The sequence below is a fragment of the Gekko japonicus genome, unplaced genomic scaffold (genome assembly GCF_001447785.1).
Source record: "Gekko japonicus isolate JY-2015 unplaced genomic scaffold, Gekko_japonicus_V1.1 scaffold264, whole genome shotgun sequence".
Classification (NCBI taxonomy): Eukaryota; Metazoa; Chordata; class Lepidosauria; order Squamata; family Gekkonidae; genus Gekko; species Gekko japonicus.
In genome coordinates this window covers 446,266-471,108 of record NW_015162484.1, presented here as the reverse complement: position 1 = coordinate 471,108, position 24,843 = coordinate 446,266, and the positions used below count along the sequence as shown (strand labels likewise).

General features: G+C 43.8%; 1 protein-coding gene across 1 annotated transcript in view; it reads right to left on the bottom strand.

Annotated features, from left to right (window-relative positions):
* The window catches only part of SEC24D (SEC24 homolog D, COPII coat complex component), an 83,633-nt gene extending 63,570 nt beyond the window's left edge, over window positions 1–20,063 (bottom strand). The window contains exons 1-5 of the mRNA XM_015405917.1: window positions 19,867–20,063; window positions 10,372–10,565; window positions 9,569–9,695; window positions 924–1,054; window positions 372–650 (exon numbers count right to left, since the gene is read on the bottom strand). Of these exons, the coding sequence (XP_015261403.1) occupies window positions 372–650; window positions 924–1,054; window positions 9,569–9,695; window positions 10,372–10,522 (688 nt within the window). The 5' untranslated portion in view covers window positions 10,523–10,565; window positions 19,867–20,063. The remainder of the gene's footprint in view (window positions 1–371; window positions 651–923; window positions 1,055–9,568; window positions 9,696–10,371; window positions 10,566–19,866) is intronic.
* Window positions 20,064–24,843: the final 4,780 nt, after the last annotated feature.

Genomic DNA, 24,843 nt, shown 5'->3' with positions numbered 1-24,843 from the left:
GCAATGCTTCTGGCCCAGCCCCCCCCCCCGGGAAATTGGAAAGTCTATGCCCTGCATACAGACGAATAAGTAGTATTAGCATTGCACAGACAACCTTGAAACCATAGCAAATCATCCTTAACATTCCTACTGCACACACTTGTGGTTTTTTCTCCACCGGGCCCTCATACACTCTTGTTGCTTCCTTTTATATATATGTAAAAAGCAGGGGTTATTTAGAAGAGAGAAGCTGCAGGAAAGAAAAGGCATGCTTAACTTACACCTTATCTGTTCCAAATCACTTTAGCAGCTGCCACTCCCCCCCCCAAAAAAAAGGTTCCAAACAGTTGTTGCAAAGCAGCCATTCCATACAGACTAGCATGCGAACTCACCATACTGAGGAGGAAATCCAGGGCCTGAGGGCTGGTTTGAGAGTTGCTGCTGCAGATTTGCACTCAGTGGGCTAGAGCCAGGGATCCCTTCCTGTCTGGCTCCTGGAGGGAGTGGAGGTGGAGAGCAATGACTGTTCAAGTTGTTTGCTGGTGGTGGAGAAACTGGAGGACCAGATGGCAAGGCTGCTTGCTGTGATGGAGGTGGTGGACCTTGTAAAGATGGCTGGAGCCCAGAAGCCAGGGGAGGAGGAGGAGGAAGGGATGGAGCATTATTGGGACCTGCATGAAAACAAAATGATTAAGCATATACCAAGAAAACCCTTTAAAATAACAAACTGAGTGCCATGCAGCTATTATCCACTCGGTAAAAAAAAAATCACTGATATTAAATTACCACAATTTTCAATATTATTTTTTTTTAGAAATCTTTTAATCATAATCTTGTAGGGCTTCAACTCTTAGGTATGACTTTGACTACTAATCTCGATACTTTTAACTCAACAAAATTCATGATCACTCAATAGTTTATACAAATGATTGTGCAGCACTTACCATAACTGTTTACTTGCATATTGCTAAGCTGATTAACCAGCTGTACTGTAGATGAAGGTGGTGAGCTGTTTGGATAAGAAGCTTGTGAAGGATGGTAGTATGAGGAATAGGAAGGTGGAGCGGCTGGATACCTGAAGAGACAAAGTAACATCACGTAGCAATTTAGGTAAATCAAAATTGAAGACAGTGGTCGTGGTGGAAAGTGCCATCAAGTCACAACTGACTTATGGCAAGCCCATAGGGTTTTCCGGTCAAGGGATGTTCAGAGATGGTTTGCCATTACCTGCTTCTGTGTAGCAATCACGGACTTCATCAGTGGTCTCTCATCCAAATACCAACCAAAGCTGACCCTGCTTAGCTTCCAAGATCTGATGAGAGTGGGCTAGCCTGGGCTATCCAGGTCAGGACAAGAATTTGGGATGGACGAAAACATCAGTCAGGTGGCATAGTGGTTAAGAATGGCAGACTCTGATCTGGAAAGACGGGATTGATTCCCCCCTCTTCCACATGTAGACTGCTGGGTGACCTTAAGCCAGTCACAGTTCTCTCAGAACTCTCTCAGTCCCACTTACCCCACAAGGTGACTGTTATGGGGAGAAGAGAAGGCAGTTGTTTTTTTTAATTTAAAAAAAACTTTATTAAGGATTAAGACAAAATCCATTACCAGTTAGCCAGGAAAGCTAACACAGATTTTTTTTTTTTAATCCAACCAAGGGATCTACAATATTCTTCAACAGCAACAATTTCCATCTAGGTAAGCAATGAAAAAACATTTATCACATAAAACATTTTCTGGCTTTGCCTTCAAGGGTTTAATAGGGAAGGTACTGAACTCATGAGATTCCTTGGGTATCCCGCATGCTTTGTCAGCTAGGTTGAGGCTCTTGAAAATGTACTATGGCTCACCCTGGTCTGAACAAATTTGCATAGGTGATTTACCTAATTGTAGGTGCACCACTAGTTGTTCTAAAAACAATCAGTTACCAAAAATGAAGAGTATTCTTTACATCTGGTATTTCTTCTTAAGAGACAAGATATATTAACATTGGTAACCATATAATAGAGAGCTCACTATACCCAGCATCAGTATTTGTTGATTTCACTATATTCGTTGCTTTCTTCATCTCCCTTATAAATAAAAGCCGAATGGTGGTGGCACTTCTCTAGAACATTCCACACGCTCCAAAATCAGTTCGCTCTCTGATCTGCCATTCAGAGGGTCTCCCTATCCACTGGCTGCTTTGCCTGAGTCCTGCCTCCAACATTCTAAACATTTTGCAGTTCCTCCCCCCCCCCCATAGCCAGTCAGAACACAGAGGTTATTTGCATATGCAACCTCATTGGCCTCTGCCTCGGAACACAGATGTCGTCTGCATATGCGACTTGATTGACTTTTGCCTCTAACATTCTAACCAGTTTTGCTGTTCTGAGGTAAAATGTGTCCAATCTCCAGGTGAGGGCTGGAGATCACTCAGAATTACAACTGCTTTCCAGATGGCAGAGATCAGTTTCCCTGGAGAAAATGGTGGGCTCTGTATCCTTCTATGCTGTTGAGGTGGCCCCCATATGACAGCCAATGTGATGCAGCAGTCAGGGCTTCAGAGCACAGGAGAGGCTGCAGGTGTGTGGGGGGTGGAAAACTGAAGAGTGAGGGGGAAATAAAGGTAGGTTGATGATTGGCTGGGAAGGAGATAGGGTTGCCAACTCCAGGTGGGAAATTCCTGGAGATGTGAGGGATGGAGCCTGGAGAGGGTGAGGTTTCAGGAGGTGTGGGACCTCGGACAGGTACAAAGCCATAGACTCCACCCTCCAAACCAACTATTCCCTTCTGGGGAACCATCGTTGCCCATCTCCAGGTGAGGGCTGGAGATCACTCACAATTACAACTGTTCTTTAGATAGCAGAGATCAGTTCCTCTGGAGAAAATTGTGGACTCAGTGTCATTATACCCTGCTGAGGTCGCCACAGAAAATTGACACTGAGTGTCCAAGGCTGGGGCACCTGCCCAGAGCCTCTTTCTGGAGGCCGTTGTATTTATTTCCACAACGGGCCTTTTTCCTAGTTATATATAAATTCCATAATTTGTTATGCCATAAACTTAATTTAGGTCTATGTTCCGATTTCCATTTTGATGCAATAGCTGTTTTTACTGCAAATAATAATAATGCAATCCTTTTTTGTGTGTGTACTGGATAAATTTTCTTAATTTTAAATTCAAGAGAATTGATTCCAGACTCCTTGCTTGTCCAGTAATTTGTTTTATTTGTTCTAATATTTCTTCCCAAAATATTTTAATTGCTGGGCAATCCATCTAACAGTAGGCTAGCATCCACTAAGACAATTATGAATGTAAGCCTATCCAGTATCCATCAATTTTATATCGATACTGGGTATGTTGTTAAGAGTTCATGTGTCTTCTGTAAAGATTTGTTTTATAATAAGGTTATTAAAATTATTATTAAAAAAAATCTAACAGTGTAAATAAGTCCCAATCTCCTTGCATTTTCTCCAACAATAGGGATGAGAGTTATGTACAATATAAGATAGATGCAAGGGGGTTACATACCAATGAGTCAGAATTTTAAAGGTTTGCCATCTAAGTGATAATATAGATGCATTATTCTCATAACTATTCCATATTTTGGACCATACATCTTTAGTGAGCTCTATTGTACATATCTTTTGCCATTTTCTGATATGTTAACAATTTTGTCTCCTGCAAGGTATCAATAACAGAATATATTTTAGATATAACCCCCTTTTTGCTGTCGTCTGCACTCTGAATCAGTATTTCAAAAAGTGTTAAAGGTTTTTTCAATACTGTAGTGGGTCTGATGTGTGAACAAAGATGGCTAATTTGAAAATATTGGTACCATGGTATTATTATATTCATTTTATATTCCAAAGTCTTTTATCCATTATTTGTTTATTTGATGTTAAGTCTTTCAATTTAGTAATATTTGCCTCCCGCCATTTTTTATAATCCTGTAAGCATTGCCCTGCTGGGAACCACAATTGGCTATACACGGAAGAGAATCTAGAAACTCCTTAGGGTAGAGAAAAGCAGGGCATAAAAACCAACTCTTCTTCATCATTATTTACTTTGATCTGCACAAGGCAATTTCACCACTAGAAGGGGAGGCTGATTTTCACTCTCCCACTGCAGACTCTCACTTTGCCCCCCCCCCGCTGTTCTTGAGGGTCCTCCAAAAGTGGGAGTGGGGAGACAGAGCAGTCCCATTCCCTTATCAAAGCTCTTTGATCCTTTGAATCCAATCCAATCCAATCCAACCCAATACAATATTCTTTAGACAGACAGCACTTTGTTTGATTGATTTATACCCCGCCCTCCCCGCCAAGGCAGCTCAGGGCAGCTTACATAAAAATGCATATATAAATACAGTAAAAACATACATAAAACAACCAAACAGTCAATTATCCATTTTCCTAAAGTGCCAGAAACAATTACTCAATTAAAGTGCAAGAGCAGAGATCCCTAGATTAAACCATACCACTACTTAGGTGATAGTCCTGATGGTATTCTCACATCGGCTCAATTTGATTGACTAACATATGTGGCGAGACAGGCCGAAGGTGGTAAAGCCAGGGCACAGGGTCACTCCTCGGTATTTAAGGCGGCTCCTAATCAAAAGCATGGTGGAAAAGCTCCGTCTTATATGCCCTGTGGAACTATAAAAGGTCCCATAGGGACCTGATCTCCTCCAGGAGCTCATTCCACCAGTACGGCGCCGCCACCAAGAATGCCCTGGCCCTGATTATCGCCAGCCTGACATCTTTGGGGCCTGGAAGGGCCAGCTGGTTTTGGGTCCCTGAATGCAGTGCTCTCTGGAGAACGTATGGGGAAAGGCAGTCCCTCAGGTATGCCGGACCCTGACTATAAAGGGCTTTAAAGATAAAAACCAGCACCTTGAAGCTAATCCAGTATGCTATTGGCAGCCAGTGCAATGCTTTCAGCATAGGCGGGATGTGCTCCCACATAGAGAGAACCATCAACAGCCTGGCTGCAGCATTTTGCACCAGCTGCAGCTTCCAGATTTGGGACAATGGCAGCCCCATGTAGAGAGCATTACAATCGTCTAATCTCGAAGTGACCATTGCGTGGATCACTGTTAACAAGTCATTGCATTCGAGGAAGTGGGATCCCTGCCCTCAGGCCACCATGGCTCAGGCACAGGACCTCCGTCTTTGTCAGATTCAGTTTCAGTCAACTCAGTCTAAGCCAACCAGCCACAGCTTGTAATGCCCAGTCCAGATCTTCCAGTATAGAGTCAGACTGGCTGCCCAACAACAGATAGAGCTGGATGTCATCCACATATTGGTGACACCCCAGTCCATGCCTCTGGGTAATCTGGGCAAGGGGGCACATATAGAACAACATCAGGGAAAGTATCTTGAGGTACACCGCAAGTCAGTGGATGCCTTTGGGACAGGTGTTCCCCTAGCACCACCCTTTGTGCCCGACCCTGAAGGAAGGATGTGAGCCGCTGCAATGCAAGTCGCTGAACTCCAGATTCGGCAAGGCAGTGGATCAGTAGCTAATGGTCAACCGTGTTGAATGCTGCCAACATGTCCAACAACAGCAGCCCTGCGATCCGCCTTAATCCAGGTGCCTCCTGAGGTCGTCCATGAGGGCAACCAGTGCTGTCTCCATCCCATGTCCTGGGCGAAAACCAGACTGGAAGGGGTCTAGAGTGGAAGTGTCATCCAAAAAGCTCTGTAACTGGACTGCCGTGAACCTTTCAATTACGGCAAGTTGGAAACCGGCCGGTAGTTAGCCAATTCAGCTGGATCCAAAGATTTTTTTTTCAAGAGGGGACAGACCACAGCTGTCTTGAGTGTCCCAACGAACTGACCCTCCAAGAGGGATTTGTTGATAAATCCCTAGGGCACCTCGAAACCCAGGGTGACCAGCTTTCACTAGCCACAATGGGTACGGATCAAGGAGACATGTGGTGGGACATACAGTTAAGAGCAATTCATCAACTTCCTCTAGGCTGAGTGGACTGAAATGATCCATAACCCAACTCAAAGACGTGCATGGAGCCTTGAGTTCTCTCACTGTCTCAACTGTGACGGAGAGGTCACAGCAGAGTGACAAGACTTTATTGGCGAAAAAAGCTCACAATGGCCTCACAGCCAATATCCAATTCCCTAACGTTTGACCTGCCTTGTGGCAGAGTCATCATGGACCGAATCATTCTAAACACCTGGGCTGGGCATGAGCTCGCAGATGCGATCAAAGCTGCATAGTGCTCTTTCTTTGCAGCTTTGACTGACATCTCATAGGTTCTCATAAATGTCCTATAAGATGTGCTTGTAGCTTCATTGCGGGCATGCAGCCACTGTCTCTCTAGCCGTCTTAGCCTTCGCTTCATCAGCCGCAATTCCTGGGTGTACCAAGGTGCGAGCTTGGAACGAGGGCTCAGAGGGCGTCGGGGAGCAAAGGGCAAAGTCAGCAAAAGTAATGACTGCAGCCTTATTTCACAAGACAATACATAGATACACACAAGAAAGCAGCCAGAAAATCTATCAAGCAAGTCTGCTTGCATGTTACTTATGACATTTGCAACACATGTTTCTTCAGAGGAATTCAAGGAGCTGTACATAGGGCTCCAAAAATATCTCTTCCAGGCACCAACCACTTGTTGTCGCATCATGTGCCTTCAGTTCAGGTCCTTAGAGAACAACGAGTGGTACTATTTACATAGCAAGACTTATCATGAATGTAGTCTTCTGTTAAAACAGTAAGATCTCAATTTCTTGGAACAATGTGTGTCCCACTGTAAAGCTGACCCTTTCATTTCACATATGCATTGTTTTCCTAAACAACTATTTAATCCTTCTGAAATAATGAGCACAACGTAGACACTGATAGGCAGCACAAAATGATTCTTAATAGACAAATAAAGCCTCTTCCACCAGACATACTCGTTTTAAACAACAGTACCACAGAGGGAATGGAAGGAGGGTGAAAAGGTAAGAGTCAGCAGTAGCTACAGGTATCAGTTCATAGCCGAGTTCTACAAATATTCACCCATGAGCAGGTACCACAGATTTCAATAAGATTTACTCCCAGATAGGCTACAATCCTATATGTGCTTCTGTGCTTCTGAAGGAGATTTGGACTAGCCTCAAATTGGCCTGGTGTAGAACACTTCATAACTTTGCCAAATACATATTACCTCCCATTTCTCTTATGAAAATTAAAACTGAACTTATGAGTCCTCTCTAGGTCACCGGAGTAATACGTATCGCAGCCAGACAATAAGTTACATTACTCAATGATTCAGTGATTATCTTTCCTTAGTTGTTTGTCCTTTCTTTCTTAATTTCATTCTTTGTAGTCATAGTTTTCCACTTGGTATTTCCTCAGCATCTTATCCTATACTAGACCTTTCCTCCTACCCATTTTTGACAAAAGTGTCATGCTAATGATTACTAAGATAATTCCCTCAAGTAAACCTTGAGGCTATGGGGCGGGGAATCTATCAAGATAAACAGACCACAACTATACTGGTAGATATGTTCTTCTTACAGTTAAAAAAAAGGCTTAAAGATGGAATACAATGCTAACTGAATGAACATAATTCACCAAAAATATTTGGTTTCAATTTGCAGGTAAACTTGCTCAAGATGCTTTTCTCAGGCTGGAAAGCTAATATACATGCTACCGCATATATTAATCACTTGTAAATTCCATAAAATGTAACATTATTAACTCTTGCTTATCACTATCGGATGATGCCATAAAGGAAACAAAGAACTGAAACAGAACTAAACCTCATCTCATGGCTCACACACATCCTGCTTTGATCTTTTTAAATCAGGCATGCAAGTCAAAGGTTACTCTCTATCCAGGGAATGCATTCCACATTAAGGCTGCACAAAACACATGGATCAAATTAGGCCCTGAACTCTAATCTAAATAATTTTTTGATCCAGGAATGAAAGAATCAAGTTTTCCCCCTTGATTAATCTGATTTATACATACATCTCTTAATAGGTATTCCAGAGCAAAGGATTCAATTGAACCAAAATAACTATTTCTCTGAAAGAAGTATTACATTCACTCATAAATCATCTATCCTACCCAAATGTTTATTAAGCAAGATGGCTTTACACAAGGCATGTTGGGTTTGGGGACAGCAGACACTTCCACAGCATCAGTGTAAAATGGTGAGAAACCTTACGAATTCAGGAACAAAGTTTATTGCTTTGAGGACTTATCAAGTAGCTAAATGGGGATTGATCACCCAACCAGCAGATGGGCAGCTCAGTCCCACTGGAATCCATCTGATCATTTAGAAGTCTAGCATGCTGCATCACTTTAAGGGCATGAACAAGTAAATGTCCACATTTCCAGCCCGGGATTTATTTATTTTATTTATTTAATTAATTTAACCTCACTTTCCCCCTCAGTGGGGATCCAAAGTGGCTTATATAATTCTCCTTTCCTCCATTTTAACATCACAAAACACTGTGAGGTAGGATAAGGTTGAGATTGTGTGACTGGCTCAAGGTCAACCAGCGGGCTTCCATGGCTTGAATGGTGATTCAAACGTGGGTCTTCCAGACACTAGTCCAACGATCTTAACCACTATACCACACTGGCTCTCATAACGTAAGCCATTCTAGGCACATTAAGCCAATAACTGTATTTAGCCTGTCTTTCTGGCTTGTATCTACTAACAGAAGACTGGCTTCTTGGCACTACAATGAGTAACAAGGTGAACACTGGCAGGCAGTTGTTTTCACCAGAGAGGGAAAGGCCCACACAGATGCTGCATCATATTGCACACTAGGGTTGCCAGCGCCTGGTTGGGAAATACCTGGAGATTTGGGGGGTGGAGCCTGGGGAGAGGAGGGTTTGGGGAGGGAAGGGGCCTTAGCAGGGTATAATGCCATACAGTCCACCCTCCAAAGCAGCCATTTTCTCCAGCTAAACTGATCTTTGTCATCTGGAGAGCAAATGTAATAGGAGGAGATCTCCAGGTACTACCTGGAGGCTGGCAAACCTGTTGTACATGCATAAAAAAAATGGAGAACAAATGTCGTCAGCAACCTAGGACACACTATTGACCTTGGCCCAAAACTTCCTCACCATGGCCTTACAAAACAATATCTTAGCTCCCTCGCATATGATAAAGCAAGAGAGACGGTGAATCAGAGAATATCGGATATCGCCAGACAAAACTATCTCAACGGCACACTAAAATGGCATGCCCTTCTGGAGCCGATTAACAGGGTCGCTCCCATGCCATACTCATACCAGATAGAAAGCCATTTCGTATGTCCGTCATAACTGCCATGTCCTCATACCTGCATGTTACTTTTTATTCTTTTATATTTTTATAATTGTTTTTGTTGGCTTTCTTGTTTAACCTACTTCGGTTTTATCTGTTTTAAAAGTGCAGGCTTTTGCCGTGAATAAAATCATTCTACATTAATTGGACCTCGGCCCATTACTTTTCCAGCTGTTCCTATAGCTTAGCTATAGAAAGGTCTTAATAGATCATTCTAAACCAACTTTCAGTATCTAGGCATATAGAGCCTATATTCCCATCCTAAACCAGCAGATAAACAAACATAAAAACCTGTTTTATGATTTTGTTTTTAAAGATCACCTGTTTGATTGTTGTGCTGTACTGCTGGGTCCATTCTGGAGATTGGCCTGGTTAAACTGGTGGGTGCTGGGAGGCGGAGATCCCATGGGAGCAGCAGGCCCAAAAGGCACACTTGTTTTCAACATTGCTAAATAAATAAAACGTAGTGAAGAACACGGCAGTCAATAACAACATGGCATTATATTAAAGGATACACTAGCAACAGCTAAAGGAAAATGCACAGAGAATTTGCCATTTAGCACCTCTGCCATCAATAAAGCAGAAACAATTTGCTCAATACCAGTGTAGTCTAACCTTCTGCAGGATTCCATTAGAATAAAAATAAGTGATTGTGAATTGCTTACTGGCCTTTGTGTTGAAGCCATACAATCTGAACTCTGAATCTAGTGGCAACCACTGTTCCCTCTAAGCTGAGTTAGTGTGAGCTGGCTCACAGTTTGTAAGCCTCTGGCTCACACATTTTTGTCTTATCTCAGGAAGGATGGTTCCAAAGCAAACTGATTTTTGCAGTAGCCAAATCGCTCGCTCACAACTTTAATGCCAGTGGCTCACAAAGTTGAATTTTTGCTCACAAAACTCCACAGCTTAAAGGGAGCATTGGTGGCAACATGTAAACAACAGACTCCTGGTACTCAACAACAATTTCAAACTTTTCTTTGTAACCAGGAAGACAATTTTGACTTTAAAAGAAAGAAGGGAGAACTCAAAATCTAGACAGGAACATAAGACCTAGAAGATATATTATCCTGGTTATAATATCAAGGAACAGTTATCTGAAAACAACAACCACAATGTTGCTCTACCTGACTGAGGTGCAGAAGATGATGGGCTTATATCACCATAGTGTCTGTACAGAGGTGCAGAAGCAGGTTGTCCAAAGCCTGGAGAAAATCCCCCCATTCCCGTCTGGGATTGGGAATACGGAGGTGTTGCAACATATCCTTGCTGATTCATTTCAGCAATACTATCTTTTTGAAGGCAAACCAGTCATAAAAATCTGAAAAAGAAATTTAATCCCCATTATTTCACTGCACAGTAAAAATTGCAGGTTAAGGTCACACAACAAGATGCAATAACATTTGCAGTCAAGAGACAAATATTCTGTTAATCATCGCACAAAAAAGCAGATGACTGAATTCCTTCCTTGGACTTGACAAAGCACACAGAAATTCTCTAGTACAAGAAAATGTAACAAGCTCATTTTTTTCCTTACTAAGTGAGATGGATAATATAAACTGAAGATGTAGTCACTATCACAATATGCAGGGATAACCCAGTTTTCTGATCGGTTTCCCAAATATTTTAATTTTAGGTACAAGACAAGAAGAAAATATGTCTAGGTGTGATTATAAACAACCATTTTATCACTCATCAAGTGCAGATGTCTAGTCTTGACTTCTCAGGCAATGACTGGATTCAGAGGACCCACATGATAGACCCCATCCATCCAAACTTCTAAGAGTTACCATGGCTGCCTAGGACAAAGCTGCAGGGAAGTAGCTCTCATGCTTGAAGAGGCCCTCTTTAGCATCATCTAATTTTCTCTGGATTGTATATTTTTGAAAGAACAATCAGTTTTAAAAATCATATTATCTCGTGAATCCATTCTTTTCAGTTTAAGAAAACTGAAATATATATACTATTATATACTATTATAAATCATATCCCCCCCCAAAGGAAGTACAGTGATTGCATGTTGTACAAACACTTCCTGCTCACATTTCGTTGGTAGGGATTATATATTACACACAACAATATCACAGTTGATACACAACCTACACACTTAAGCATTTCAACTAACTGTCACGGCATCCAACAATTATTAAAACCTGTTGCCTTGTACTTAGGGTTGCCAGGCCTGGCCTGGCCACCAGCAGGAGATCAGGGGACAAGGACAAGGGGGATGGCCATCAGCTCAAGGTGGCTTACAGTCCCCCTCACCATTTCTTTTTCACTTTTCAGATTTTTTTGTTGTTGCAAATATATATATGAAGAATAATAGTCCTTATTTCTACATCATCCCATGGTGCAGATTTTTTCATCTATGCTCTGGGGCAATGTTCAGGATCAGATATGGAAATATACCCCAAGCATTATGGCAGGCCTAGACAAAAACTGTTTATGGAAAAGTCTGCAATGTCTTGTACTATGCCCTTTTCTTACATTTAATGTACTCAGTTTATAACCCGCTCTCCCCAAGACCAGCTCAGAGCGGGTAACAACAATTTGGAATATACAATCTAAAACCTTCTAAGCATTAGAAACCTCATTGGAAGTTTTTTAAACAGAGACTAGGTGGCCATCTGACAACAATGCTGATTCTGTGAACTTAGGAAGATCATGAGAGGGAGGGCCGGAAGGGCTTAGTTCTTGTAGCCCTTTCTTACATGTTCAGGGAAATGCTGATCGCCACTTTGGAGTCAGGAAGCAGTTTTTCTCCAGGCTGGTTTGGCCAGGGATCCTGGAGGATTTTGGTCATCTTCTGGGCATGGAACAGGGGTCACTGGAGGTGTGGGGGGGAGGTATTTGTGAATTTCCTGCATTGTACAGGGGGTTGGACTAGACGACCCTGGAGGTCCCTTCCAACTCTATGATTCATTACAAATAGATAATTAATCAATTTCAATAAATGCAATAAAATCGGTAAAAACAACTACTGTACAATCTTAGGGTCCCGTTCACACTCACCGATTTGGTCCGGGAGCAGGACAGTTTGGGGCCGGATCAAACCGGCGCGATCACACCACAACATCTGGTCCCTGCGCCGGCTCAACCCCGGCCCGGATCCGAACTGCGCATGCCCGGACATGCGCAGTTCGGCCGGCCCCCGGGTAGGGGAGAAAAGGCGGCGCGGCCGGGGGATCCATGGGATCCCGCCGCGCCGTGTCAACATTGGCGCGGCTTTTAAAAGCCGCGCCTTCAAGCGCCTTTTCCCCTGCGTGTGGCAGGGGCCAAGATAGCTTAAAACTCACATGGGGGGCAATATGTAGGCATCTGATAAGAAGGGGAAATGAGGGGAGAGGACGAGAAGGGGGAGGCCAAAGCTAAATGAAACCTATCAACAAGGATCGCGTCGGTGCCCTCAACAGTAGGCCTGGTGGAACAACTCTGTTTTGCAGGCCCTGTGGAATTGTACAAGATCCTGCAGGGCCCTGATGTCATTTGGCAGAGAGTTCCAAAGAGTGTTCCACCAGGCTGGAGCCAGGGCCGAAAAGACCCTATCTCTGATTAAGGACAACCTGACACTCCTTGGGCCAGGGACCACCAGCAGATGTAATGTTGCCAATCCCTCCGGTTTGGCAGGGGTCCCCTGCTTTTTTGCGGTTCTACCCGCTGCCAGCCAGCTGGCTGACGGGGGAAGCCCCGCCCCCAAGCCCCAACACCCGCAGCCACCCCTCTCCCTTCTCCCTGCACTAAAAGGGGCTCCCTTTAAGTGCAGGGAGCTGGCGTTTCCCGCGCGCCTGATCTCTAAGCAGAGATTGGGCGTGCGACGCCTTCCAGCTCCCTACACTTTAAGTGCAGAGAGCTGGCATTTCCTGCACACCCGATCTCCAAGCAGAGATCGGGCGTGCGAAGCCTTCCAGCTCCCTGCACTTTAAGTGCAGGGAGCTGGCGTTTCCTGCATGCCCGATCTCCGCTTGGAGTGCAAAACCTTCCAGCTCCCTGCACTTAAACTTTAACTGTAGGGAGCTGGAAGGTTTTAACTGCAGGGAGCTTTAACTGCAGGGAGCTAGCATTTCCCCCTGTGCCCACTGGCTGGGCAAGGGGGGGTGGATGTCCCCAACGTGATGTCATCACATCGGGGATGCCCTGCCCCCTCCAGGAACGCCCCCCCAAAGTCCCCCGCTGGGGGCTAACCCTAAGCAGATGTTGATCACTCAAGCATAACACTCTGTGGGGGACATACCAGGAAAGGCAGTCCCGGAGGTATGCTGCTCCCTGACCATTTAGGGTGAAGGTGTCGAACTCATTTGTTACGAGGGCTGGATCTGACATAAATGTCACTTTGTCAGGCTGGGCCATGTGTGCCATAGAATGTAACACAAGGTACCAGAGATATAAACTTTATAAAGATGATTTCAGATGCCAAATGGCAATAGTAGGCGTGATTGGATTAGGTGTGATACGCAGAGGGTTGGAGATATCAGCACTGGAGTGATATACAGAGGCATGGCGATATTAGCATTGGTAATGAGGTGCTACTGGACTCTTACTCTTTCTACCACTATTAGAAACTACAACATTCAAAAACCAGCTGGGGGACATTTTAACCTTCCAGAGCATTCAGTTGCTGACCTAAGAGTAGCACTTCTCTTACAAAGAAATTTCAAAGGGAGATTAGAAAAAAGAGACAATGCAAACTCCTGGACTGAACTGAGACCTAGGTTTCTTCTCTCATTACCAATGCCTGCTGTTGTCTTTTGGTGTCTGAAATCACTTCACTCTCCAAGATATAAGGACAGATGGACTCACATTCCAGCTGTATCTGAAGAAGTGAGCAGTGATTCATGAAAAGCCATAAGAACAGAAAAGATTATGCTGGGGGATGGGGACAGTAGTGGTACATTTGTTAGGGCAACCTAGGGATGTAATATTTCTGGACGTTTAGAAGCCACATTAAAAAAAAGAATTCTGGTTGAAAAAATGAAATAGATGTGATATGACAAAATCTTGGGGAGCATGGATGCCACTACCTGTAGTTTAGATCCATGTCGCTCGGGGCCAATAAAGTCTTATAAAAAGGCTTACATTCCCCAGATCAGAATACCATCAACTCCTCTTTGATAGAAGTGGTTTTCCTAAAGGTCTTGAAGGAGGCTATTATTAGACCATTATTAAAGAAAACATCACTAGACAAGGAGGTCTTGGCTAACTATAGACCTGTTTCAAATTTAAGTTTTCTGAGGAAGGGTAACTCCACGACTACTTAGCCTTGATAATTTTCAACCTGAGTTCAGGCCTGGTTTTGGGACAGAGACAGAAGGCTCAAAAAGGGGTTTGAGTTGTAGGAATTGTCTTGGTTCATGGGGATTAATAGTGTTTTATTTTATTATGGATGGTTTAATAAGCCACCTTGAGTGACAAGGGAAAGATGGTATAATATCTATTTAAAAAGAAATATAGATAGTGGTGGATGTTCTCAGTTTACTGAACAAGATCCATGAAGGTCTTGTCCACATACCTCTCTCCCACAGCTTCTTCAGGTCATCAGCCCTAGCCACCAGGGAACAAACCTGCTTCACGAGCTTCATGCACTGAGCACATACCCAGAATTTCTGCTTAGTAGGCATATAATCATACATGTATCACTCCCAGCAAATCACTGGACAGCCCACCACTCAAGATCATTCTTAGCTTTGGAATATAGTGTCATCTGTATCTTAATGACACTGTTAAGTAAGCCTCCAATTGCTGCTATCTCTTTACTAGGCCCATGCCTGATTGCGGCAGTCAGGTGGCTGAACAAGAATAAACTGAAATTGAGCCCAGATAGGATGGTACTGATGACAATGTACTCCCCACCAGGGCTATTTTGGGGTAGGAATGCACAGGAACGGAGTTCCGGCTGGCTTTAGAGTTGGCCACGCCCACTACAGCCAAAACCTCTGCATGTGTGGCTACAGAGGGAATGCCTAGAGAGCAACCCCCCCCAGCGACTCTGAGGCGGGCGGGCCGGGGGGGGCCTGGAAGGATCAGGGAGGCATTTAAATGCCTCCCCATGCCTTCCCCAGCCTGTCAAAGGGCCAGCTTGCCCAGGCAAGCCAAGGGAAGGCATGGGGTGTGGCTTAATATGCTAATTAGTTTCTGGTGTTGGGTGTGGCCTATTATGCTAATGAGTTCCTGCTGGGATTTTTCTACCAAAAAAGCCCTGCTCCCCACTATTGATAGGGTACAGCCCTCATCAATAGACTGTCAAAAACTTGGGAGTCCTGCTGGCAAAAAAGATGAATATGGCAACATGAATGGTTTTTACAGTTTCTATAGCATATAGCTGCGGTGGCTCAAGTGGTTAAGACGCTGAACTGCAGGCTGTGGAAGGTCAGTAGTTCATCAGTTCGAGACCCGGGTGCCGCATGATTGAGTGAGCTCCCATCTCTAGTTCCAGCTCCTGCCAACCTAGCAGTTCGAAAGCAAGAAATTGCAAGGAGATAAATAGGTACCACTTCGGTGGGAAGGTAATAGCGTTCCGTGCGCCTTGGTGTTTAGTCATGCCGGCCACATGACCATGGAAACGTCTTCGGACAGCGCTGGCTCTTCGGCTTTGAAACAGAGATGAGCACTGCAACCCTAGAGTCGGATTCGACTGGCTTTCGAGCAAGGGAACCTTTACCTTTTATAGCATATAAGCCTGCACAAAATGGAACAACATCAGGTATGGCTATGCTGATCTATCCTATGGTAACTGTGAGAGCTGACTACTGTGTCACGTTCTGCATGCCCCTGAAGACAACCCAGAAACTGCAGCAGGACTACATGATACTTATTCTGAAGTCCCTCCATTAGTTTCTTAGTTGCTCCCAAATTCAATGCAGGGTTCTGGTGCTTACCAAAAAAGCCCTTCATGACCCCAGTTACACATACTGAAAGGATTTCAGCCCCTTTCAGACATTACAGTTTTGGTGCTCAAACCATGCATAAGGGGAGATTGCACTACCTGTAATCCTCCTATTTCTTGTTATTATCAGTTTGTGAGAACAGGTTAATGCACACATTTTCCATCTTTGGAATATGTAAATATGTACCAAAGCTGCAAAATACACATGTTGCCCTGTTCAGACAAAACAGTAACTATGTATATAGGGAGGAATGAAGGCAGCACAATATCACATGCTAATGAGTTGTGCTAATGAGCTCCTGCACCTCTTTTTCTACAAAATGACCCCTGGTGTTGTATGATCACAAACTCTTCCCTATTTTCCTTTCGCCCCAGAAAAGTTGATTCCCAGGGTCACAGGATCAGACCCATGCTAAATAATAGCCAAGCAAGCCAGAAGATTGCACAGAGAAAGTTGTTCACTTTATGGCTTACAGATATACTGCTGTTACCTGCTTTGGGCCCTAACTTTGTCAGGAGAAAAGGAGACATGAATATTTAAAACAAATAAATACAAGCTTACTGTTTTGGATTATGAATATGAATCCAGAAACCCTGGCTCATATTATAAATTGCTTATTCCTCATGTGGGAATATTTTCTTTTATTTTCCTTCTATATTCAAGGTTGTTTTGAATGAATGTTTTTGTAAATTGAATGAAAAAAATTATTTTCTAAAAATAGTCAAGAGCATTTAAGATTCATGCAAAAATAGCAGCGCAAAAGCACAAAATGCCGATGCTCTCTTTTGGGTCTTTTAGTGAATGAAACAGAAAAAGAGAGTGAGAGAGACATGAGCACACGGTTGCTCCCAGCGGCAGTGTTTTTGTTTCCCTTTCCCGAGCAGAATGAAACGTGGCAGACTGAGCTTTGGTCACTTCGGCAAGCATTATAAAGCACCACCACTGCAGTTTGCACTGTCATTACAAATAATAATGTTCAGGGGCAGTCTCCAGCAGTTGGTAATGTTCTTCACTGTGATAGTAAATAAAGGAAACTACTTCCTGCACAACTGAGAGACAGGAAAAAAAAATGTGCCACGTCAGACTTGCTACTCAGATTAGAAACCAAGAAGACCGAAAGCAGAAATGCAAACAAGACAATGTTGGTTGAGTTACCTGAGTCTTTCCCCTATTGCATTATAAATGACAATCTGATCAATCCCATCCTTCTCTTCATATATATAGATTAGAAATGCAAGTTACAGAACACATCAGTAAAGCCACATAAAGCAACACTAAAACTGCACAATAGATTTAGAGTTGGTTGAGTGAGAGGTGTGCAAATGCAACAAGTGTTCATAAAGCTGGGCTCATATCATAAGAAATTTTGATTTAATGCCTTTGATGTGCCTGGATAGTTTCTTCCTTAAACTAAGAGCACATATACTCACTACCAGTGGGTTTGTAGAGGTTAGATTATCAAATTAGGACTGGGGAGATCTGCATTCAAATCCCTATCAGCATGGGGCAGTGGTTAGAGTGCTGGACTATGATCCGGGACACTCAGGTTCGAATCCCTGCTCTGCAATGGAAGCATGCTTGGGTAACCTTGGGCCAGTCACACACTCTCAGTCTAACCTACTTCACAGGGTTGTTGTGAGGATAAACAGGAGGAGGAGCCAATGATATAATCCGCTTTGGGTTCCCACTGGGGAGAAAGGCAGGGTATAAGTGAAGTAAATAAAATAAAAAAATACCCTACCATGAAGCTCACAGGGTAACTTTGCAAATATGTCTATGAGAACCCAACCAAACACCCAGAGTCCTGATGAAACAGATGCTGGACTGCAGCCACACAGAAATCTACTCATACGCAGTTTCAGCATGCCAAAGCATGCATCATTACATTATATGTGGCTGTATTTTGAACAGGCCAGAAATGAACAACTGAAATGTGAAAGCTAAAGCATCAACATGAAAGGACTTTATAAGAAATAAATCAGGAGATGTGGAGGCACCACTCACTGAAATGGATGACAATTTCCATATGCCTTAAGTAGCAAGATGTTATATGGTTCTACTGTCTTGTGATGCTTTTGGCACACAGTGAAGTAGTTTGTACAATTTCTTCTCAGTGTTCGTGTACTGTCCCTGGATTTTTCCTTGTGATTCAGATTCTACTCTAGCCACTACAAATAAAGAATGTAAGTGAATGGCTGACTTCCATCAGTGGCCAGTCCACCTAGCTGCATTAAGAAGTAACAACAAAACCTCCCCTGTTGGCCTGTCTGAGTCCTTGCGTCCTCCACTCCCAGAAATCTCTCCTTCAACAGCTAGATCAACTGGTAGTTAGGGAACAGTTTTATAAATTATCTTAGAGTTTACACCTCTGGTTGCTTGTTTACATCTTCCCTTCCCCCTTTCTTTCAGTGTTGTATGTTTTATACTGTGGGCAGTTGTTTCATAGGCGACCATAGATGCAACAGCAGAAAAGCCATACATAAATGTATCAAATCAGGGTTCTCCAACCTTTTTGAGCTTGTGGGCACCTTTGGAATTCAGAAGAAGTGTTGGTTTTATACCCCATTCTTCACTATCTGAAGGAGTCCCAAAGCAGCTTACAATTGCCTTCCCTTCCTCTCCCCACAACAGACACCCTATAAGGTAGGTGGAGCTGAGAGAGTTCTGAGAAAACTGACTGACCCAAGATCACCCAGCTGACTTCATGTGGAGGCGTGGGGAATCAAATCCGGTTCTCCAGATTAGAGGAGAACCATTACACCAAATTGCTTCTTCACAAGGTGGAAAGCCACAAAGTGTCTCCACCAGACACAAGGTGACAGGTGCAATTAGGAAATGGCTGCTGCAGGAGGTGGCACCAACCACAAAATGGTTGCCAGAGGAGGTGGAGCCAATCATAACAGGTCAAAAGTGAGGTTATGCATAATTTTAATAGTAACTCTTCAACATTTCAGACAAAAGCTCCATTTAACAGGATGCCTTTTAAAATCAACGTATTTTGCTGTGATGGTGGCTGCTGCTGCAAATTAATGTTTAAAAAATCTGCACAGCCAATCAAATCTCCAGTGGCCAATCAGGAGCCCTGCTGGGCAACAGGTCCACCTGGCTTCACCTATTTTCTAAAAGCACTCGGCAGGCCTCAGGAAGGGTGGCAGCAGGCACTATGGCTTGTTCGGGCACCATATTGGGGGATCCCTGAAAGAAAGATTCATTATAAGGAAGTGCAGTCAAGTGTTACAGATTTTAAGGTACTAACAAAGCCAAGGCCTTATAGTATAATTACAAGGCACCAAAGCTTCAATTAGAAATGTAATGATGAAAAAAGATTTCTGAAAGAAGCTAAAAAGCACACTCAAAAATATGTTTCCTGACTATTAACAAAATCTGGTTTTCTGAATCTGCTCTTCAAAGAACTTCCTGTTCATGCAACACCTCAAAGTCCTAGGCAATTGCCCTAATGGTTGATTTATCAACAAAGTGACTGCCCCCTCCCCAGTGCTGTGGGAGAAGGATGAACTTCTCACTGCTCCTTCTTACGTGGAAACACATTCCTCCCTTCATGCTGAATACACAACGTGCCCCCATCAGGCACACTTGCTGCACCCCAGTTCGCTGCTCCATCTTCCAGCCTCTGCTGCTCCTTATATGGGATGCTTTCCTCCCACCCCTCGGTTTTCACTCTCGCATCATCAAAGCCCAACGTGGTCCCAAGTCAAAGATGCTCACCGCTGCTCTTCTCACCTGCCGGGGCTCTCCTCCTTTCCCTCTTGCCTTCCCTTATCGGGTCAGGCTCTAGCACTGAAGTCTCGTCCCGCGCCGTGTCGCTTTGCGTTCCCGCCGTCTCAAGCCGGTCCCGTCACAGGAGCAGCTGCTTGACAGAGAGGCTCGAGACAGCCGGCTCCTTGCTCCGCCCGGGAGCGCTTCCGCGGACTGCCACGTCTAACAGTGCTCGCGAGGGCGCGCGCCCAGGGCACGACGGGCTCGGGGGAGCGCGCGGGGAGCGCGCGCGCGCCACAGTTCAGTGTTAGTGAGCATGTCGAAAAGGCTCCTGGAGTCTGCGCACTGCCTCTGAGGAAGCCTTCGCCCTTACTTCGCCCCACTAAACTATTCCAAGGAAGAGACAATTAGCCTGAAAAGAGTAGTCGCCTGAGGAAGAGAAGAGTGGAGGGAAATCCTCGCAAGCTTTATCCGGAAGCAGGAACAGTCGCTTTTAGTAGACGCTCTTTCACTTAAGGGGTTGCTGCCTCAGCTAGTTGTTCCCGTACCTTGCGGGAAGGCTAGAGTCATAGCAGGTACTCATTAGCGTATTAAGTGACACACCCCTAATGTAGCCAATCCTCCAAGAGCTTACAGTAGCTCCTGTAAGAAGAGCTCTGTAAGCTCTTAGAGGATTGGCTACATTAGCGGGTGTGGCCTAATATGCAAAGGAGTTCCTGCTACAAAAAGAGCCCTATGTAATATCCATTCGTTGCAAAGAAAAGTGGAAGGAAAGGAAAAGGCGGGCAAAAGGGTGTTAAAGATATAAAGCTTATGGTTGCCAACTCTGGGTTTGGAAATTCATGGACGTTTTGAGGGTGGTGGAGCCTGGGGAGAGTGGCGGTTTGGGAATGGGAGGGAGTTCAGCAGGGTATAAACATTTTATCCGCGAGGTTTTTCAGGCTCCCATCTGGAGGTTGGCGACTCTGTAAAGCACGGTCCTGGCTTTCTTTGAGCTTATCCTGAGAGGCAACTGATCCCTTGACTCCACTTCCTTATAGGACATTTGCAGAAGTTTAAAAAAAAAATTACAAGAAAAGGTCACAGAAACAAAGGTGGGTTCAGGGAAAGGTGAAGAAATGTCTGGTAGATCGATTGTAAAGCCAACTTTATGAGAATAATCATAGCGCTGCCTACTCAGAAGTAATCTCATTTTATTCTAGTCATTCTGTTCTGTTCTCCATGGCAAGTGGTTTTAGGATTGCAGTTTAGGCTGAATAAAATGGGACTTACTTTTGCGTCGACTCACTAAAGATTTGCTTTCTAAGTGTTTCAAACTCATTTTAAGAAGCAGTGCTGAAATAATATTTGAAATCAAATTTCTTTAAAAATCAGCCTACGCAATAAAGGCCTTCAAAGGACAATTCTGTGTGATTGTATTATGCTGATGAAATACACTTAGGTTATTATAAAAAATCGGCTCTATAGTTCATTGGAGCTGCAATTTTAATCATGTTAGTCAATGATATTGTGTTCTCACATTTCTCACCATAGCAATCATGGTATTCATACATTTCAAAAGGTATATTTATAATACCTCTATGGCATCTTGAATTTACAAATGAGGTATCTAAACTGAATTGCTTTTATTACTACAGTCCCATCTAGTCTGTACCAAAAGGGTTTTACAGCCATGAAACCAACTGCAGGTGCTCCCTGCACCCGAAGCTTTAGTGAATTATGTGTGATTGGTGTACAATGTATTGAAGGAGTTGTTTATATTTACATTATACAATTTAACAAAGAAACCAAGTCTAACTTTACATAGTTTCAGTTGAATTGATTCACTGTTATTTTCTCATCTAACTTCAGTGAATGATATGGATAGCCTCAGCAGGCTATAATACTACAGAGTCCATCCTCAAAAGCAGCCTTTTTCTCCAGGGAAACAGATCTGTGTCATCTGGACATGAGTTGTAGTTCTGGGTGATCTCCGTCCACCTGGAGGTTGGCAGCTTTAGCTCCCATGGAGGAAATGGCTGCTTTGGAGGGTAGTATCTACGGCATTATACCTTTCTGAGGTCCCTCCCTTCTTCAAACCCAAACATCTTTCTACAAACCTGAAAAATGTGCCAAGCTTGCACAAAAACGTGAAATCTAAATTATAACAATGGGGTTTTGAAAAGAAGTGCCTGCAGCTTTAACAAACAGATTCCTTCAGTGACTTACAAGCTGGGTACCTCTGAGTAAAAGGCAGGGGGAGAGGGCATGGTCCTTTCTAGGAGTGTTTTGACCTTTGAGGGAAGACTCATTGGAGCCAGGCCTGGTAGCAACCACTGGGTGACTTGATACCATCTGACTTGCATGACTCACATAAGCAACAGACTCCCTCAGTGGCTGTTGCTAGGCAACCATAGCATTCCAAGACTTGGTTTCTCTGAGCAAAAGGCAGGAGGAGGGGGGCAGGGTCTTTTCTATGGCTGTTTTGGCCTTTGAAGGAAGAGTCATCAGAGCCAGGCCTGGTAGAAACCACTGGGTGACTTGATACCACCTAGGCCTGGCTCCTTGTTACTCTTCAACAGGAGCCACCCTATGAAAGCCAGTGTGGTGTAGTGGTTAGAGCCTCTATAATTCCTTGTATCTGAAGAATCTAAAGAAGTGAGCAGTGATTCACAAAAGCTCATACCCTGCCACATATTTTGTTAGTCATAAGAACATAAGAGACGCCAATGTTGGATCAGGCCAAAGGCCCATCCAGTCCAACACTGTATCACACAGTGGCCAGAAATACCAGTGCCATCAGGAGGTCCACCAGTGGGGCCAGGACATTAGAAGCCCTCCCACTGTTGACCCCCCCCCCAAGCACCAAGAAGACAGAGCATCCCTTGCCCCAAAGCCCCTATCTATACCTTGTGGCTAATAGCCACTGATGGACCTCTGCTCCATATGCTTATCTAATTCCCTTTTGAAGCCGTCCATGCTTGTAGCCGCCACCACTTCCTGTGGCAGTGAATTCCATGTGTTAATCACTCTTTGGGTGAAGAAGTACTTCCTTTTATCCGTTCTAACCTGACCGCTCAGCAATTTAATGAAGTGCCCACGAGTTCTTGTATTGTGAGAAAGGGAGAAAAGTACCTCTTTCTCTAGTACTTGCTCTATCCCATGCATAATCTTATAAACCTCAATCATCTCACCCCTCAGTCGTCATTTCTCCAAGCTAAAGAGCCCTAAGCGCTTTAACCTTTCCTCATAGGGAAACTGTTCCAACCCTTTTATCCTTCAAGTTGCCCTTTTCTGCACTTTTTCCAAAGCTATAATATCCTTTTTAAGGTGTGGTGACCAGAATTGCACACAGTATTCCAAATGAGGTCGCACCATTGATTTATATAGGGGCATTATGATATTGGCTGATCTGTTTTCAATACCCTTCCTAATAATCCCCAGCATAGCATTGGCCTTCTTTATTGCAGTCACACACTGTCTCGACATTTTCAGTGAGTTATCCACTACAACTCCAAGATCTCTCTCTTGATCAGTCTCTGCCAGTTCAGACCCCATCAATGTGTATTTATATTTAGGATTTTTGGCTCCAATGTGCATCACCTTGCACTTGGCCACATTGAACCCCATTTGCCATGTTGACGCCCACTCGCCCATCCTTGACAGATCCCCTTGGAGTGCCTCACAATCCTCACTGGTTTTCACCACCCTGAACAACTTTGTATCATCCGCAAATTTAGCCACTTCACTGCTTACTCCCATCTCCAAATCATTAATGAACAAGTTAAAAAGCAGTGGACCAAGTACTGATCCCTGCGGTACCCCACTGCTTACCACCCTCCACTGAGAAAATTGCCCACCTACACTCACTCTCTGTTTTCTATGAACTAGCCAGTTTTTGATCCATAAAAGGACTTGTCCTTCTATCCCATGATTTTTGAGCTTACTTAGGAGCCTTTGATGAGGAACTTTATCAAAAGCTTTCTGGAAGTCAAGGTAAATAATATCTATTGGATCCCCCTTGTCCACATGTTTGTTCACCCCCTCAAAGAACACTAACAGGTTAGTGAGACAAGATCTTCCCTTACAGAAACCGTGCTGAGTCTGCCTCAATAGGTTTTGTTCATCTATGTGCCTACTAATTCTTTCCTTAATAATGGTTTCCACCAATTTACCCGGTATCGACGTCAGACTGACTGGCCTGTAATTTCCCGGATCTCCTCTGGAACCCTTTTTAAAGATGGGAGTGACATTTGCTACCTTCCAATCCTCAGGAATGGAGGCAGATTTTAAGGAAAGATTACATATCTTTGTCAGGAGATCTACAAGTTCACATTTGAGTTCTTTCAGAACTCTCGGATGTATGCCATCTGGGCCTGGTGATTTTTCAGTTTTTAAGTTGTCTATCAGTTTTAGGACCTCCTCTCTCGTCACCTCAGTCTGACTCCGGTCTTTCAACACCCCTCCTGAAATCAGTGGTTCTGGAGTGGGCAAGCACTTCTCATCTTCCACAGTGAAGACAGAGGCAAAAAATGCATTTAGCTTCTCAGCCATTTCCCTATCATCCTTCAGTACTCCTTTTACCCCTTGGTCATCCAAGGGCCTCACTGCCTCCCTCACTGGTTTCCTGCTTCTAATGTATTTGAAGAAAGTTTTATTGTTGGTCTTTACTGTTGCTCCTCATATTCCCTTTTTGCCTGCCTGACCACAGACTTGCATTTTATTTGCCATAGCCTGTGTTCCGTTTTATCAGCCTCACTGTGACTAGCTTTCCACTGCTTAAAGGAATCCTTTTTACCTTTTACAGCTTCCATTACTTTGTTTGTTAACCATGCAGGCTTTTTCCTATACCTGTTTGTGCCTTTCCTAACCTGCGGAATATATTTTTTCTGAGCTTCTAGGATTGTAGTTTTAAATAGTTTCCAAGTTTCCCCAATGGTTTTGACCCTTTCTACTTTTCCTTTCAATTTCCTCCCCACATGTCCCCTCATATCAGAGAAGTTACCCCTTTAAAAGTTAAAA